This window comes from Frankliniella occidentalis, unplaced genomic scaffold (assembly GCF_000697945.3).
Source record: "Frankliniella occidentalis isolate FOCC.00 unplaced genomic scaffold, Focc_3.1 Scaffold201, whole genome shotgun sequence".
NCBI lineage: Eukaryota > Metazoa > Arthropoda > Insecta > Thysanoptera > Thripidae > Frankliniella > Frankliniella occidentalis.
The window spans coordinates 283,967-286,457 of NW_026267327.1; the positions used below are offsets into that span (position 1 = coordinate 283,967).

At 48.7% G+C, this 2,491-nt stretch overlaps 1 protein-coding gene across 1 annotated transcript in view; it reads left to right on the plus strand.

The window, feature by feature from the left end:
- Positions 1-1,460: 1,460 nt before the first annotated feature.
- LOC113205812 (myrosinase 1) overlaps positions 1,461-2,491 on the plus strand; it is a gene marked incomplete at its 5' end in the record, with an annotated part of 33,855 nt that continues 32,824 nt past the window's right edge. The window contains 2 exon segments of the mRNA XM_052272352.1: positions 1,461-1,594; positions 2,076-2,210. Coding sequence (XP_052128312.1) covers positions 1,461-1,594; positions 2,076-2,210 — 269 coding nt within the window.

Below are 2,491 nucleotides of genomic sequence, written 5' to 3' on the forward strand. Positions count from 1 at the left end.
ACGAGGACGCTAAGCGCGACGGCCTCGTACTGTACACCCCAAAAAGCGTGTTCTTGACTGGATCGAGTTCGGGCACAAAGTAAGTGGTGCTCAATCCGAGCTCAGCTTGGACTTGAAACGAGGACATTGGGTTTCGTGTCAAGCGCAAAGGGATCGTTCAGAAAGTACGTCCGTTTTTCTCGGATTCCTTCGACAAAATACGGGCGCTCGGCGCCTGCGAGCCTCTGGGTGGGCCACCCCGTAGTACACGCCTGCACAGCAGGCAGGATGTTGCCTACCCAACAGACGCTATGGGACCTTGCATAGGCTGAACTTCGGAGGTTCGAAACGGCGATTGACGGACGTACTTTCTGGATGATCCCAAAGGGACAGTTTGAAAACAGTTCGGGGTTGATTCAAGCAGCGGGTAGAAACTCCCGCTGCCGGGCTGATACCATCATCGTCTCGGCTCTTGCAAACGTTCAAACGAACAAACGGGAGGGTCTTCAGCACTGAAACATTTTGTATCGCACTCATAATTTATGCCTACGTGGCTTAGGAGGTGTGTCGCAGCTTTACTTCTTTGGTAAGAACAAAACTTTAGGAAGGACGGGCATGACCTGCTAAACTGGTGCTAAATTTCTCATACCACCCATATTTTATTTTCGTTTAATTAGCGAGTTTGTGAAAGTGCAAAGGTATAACCACCCCCCTAAGCCACGAGGACAATGATAACGAGTAAGGGAGAGAAGGTTTCAGTGCTGTAGACCCTCTAGTTCGTTTGTTTGAACGTTTGCAAAATACGGCTCCGCGCAGCTCGCACGTTGATGGTATCAGCCCGGCAGCGGGAGTTTCTACGCGCTGATTCAAGCGTACCAGGTACTACCAGGTGGCTGACTCACGCCGCGCACTTTCGTAGTTATACTGCACCGCCCCGCATGGAAAGGCGAGGCTAAACCGCGTCTGAAAACTGTCCGAGCTTCCTAGACATTGTTTGCACGCCTGAGTAGACGCGATTCAGCAAATTTTCAGACGACTTTTCTGTCTGAAACTTACCCGATTTTTGAACTTGCCGGCGCTGCAGACTGCAGCGCCCATGCGCTATGGCCGAGCTTCGTGAACGTGCCGTTCAACACTGTCCGATCTCCTTTTCGGGGTTTGCAGCGAGGTGGAAGTTTAAACGCCTCGTATGTCTGTTCATCAAGATTATATCATTTTATTATTGTTCCAATGTGTTGCGTAATCTTTGAGGATCACATACAATTAATTAGTTTACATATTAGTGAAATATCAACAAAGAGATCGTGGCTTGAAGCCTACGGTGCAGATAAAAGCTGAAAAGGAGATCGGACAGCGTTGAACGGCGCGCCCGGAGATCGAACTTTGTGGAACGGCGCGCCCGGAGATCGGACAGTGTTGAGCGGCGCGCCGGGAGATCGAACTTTGTTCGTAGGACGCGTCGATGTGTTATTGTACCGCAGGTAAGGGAGAGAACATTTGGGACCGGTTGACGCACCAGCAACCGGACCTCATCCTGGACAAGTCCAGCGGGGACGTGGCGTGCGACTCGTACCACAAGTACAAGGAGGACATCCGGATAGCCAAGGAGCTCGGGGTACGTTTGCACTACAAAGGTCACATTCATGTCAAAATTACGCGACGACATTTTGGTTTCAGTTTTGACCGCAAACACTGTGAGATTAACGATGCGACAATTTGTTTACAAGGGGCGCTGACGATGCTATTGTTCTCTGATAAGGGAGAACCTCTGCCATATGTCTTATGCACCAGCCCGTAGCATTTGTTGGGCGCCGTCTTGTGTACCCAAGTTCCCCAGGCTCTTATGGGAGGAATCGGTTTTCGATTATTTTTTTTAAATGGGGGAAGTAGCCACAAGCTTGAATATTTTTTGACACGTGCTTCATAGTTATAGTCATGTCTCAAAACAATTTCAGAGGTTTGGGTCACATCTATCATTTAAAAAAAATGAAAACTGATATCTCCTGTAAGAACCTGTAGAACTTGGGTACACAAGATGGCGGCCAACAAATGAAGGCTGCGGGGGCTGCTGCATAAGACCTTTCTCCTTTTTTTAGACTACGATGTACCGTTTTTCCCTGTCCTGGTCGCGCATCCTGCCCACGGGTGCCATCGACCAAGTGAATGCACCGGGCGTTAAATATTACCATGATGTTATAGACGAGTGCCTCGCCAATGGCATCACACCCATGGTAAACCAAAGGGCGACTCAAACCTCACACTGTTTATGAGATCTTCGAATCATGAAGTAAGCCATTTAGCAGTATGGCATGTCAGTATAGTGTATAATTTGTACCGATTTCAGATAACTATCTTTCACTGGGACCTCCCACAACCCCTGCAAGATTTGGGGGGATGGACAAACGAAGTGGTGGTTAACTACTTTGTCGACTACGCCGAGTTTGTGTTTAAAGAATATGGATCGAAGGTGAGAGTTCCGAGTCATAGCATAGCCAAAGAGATTATCTTGAAC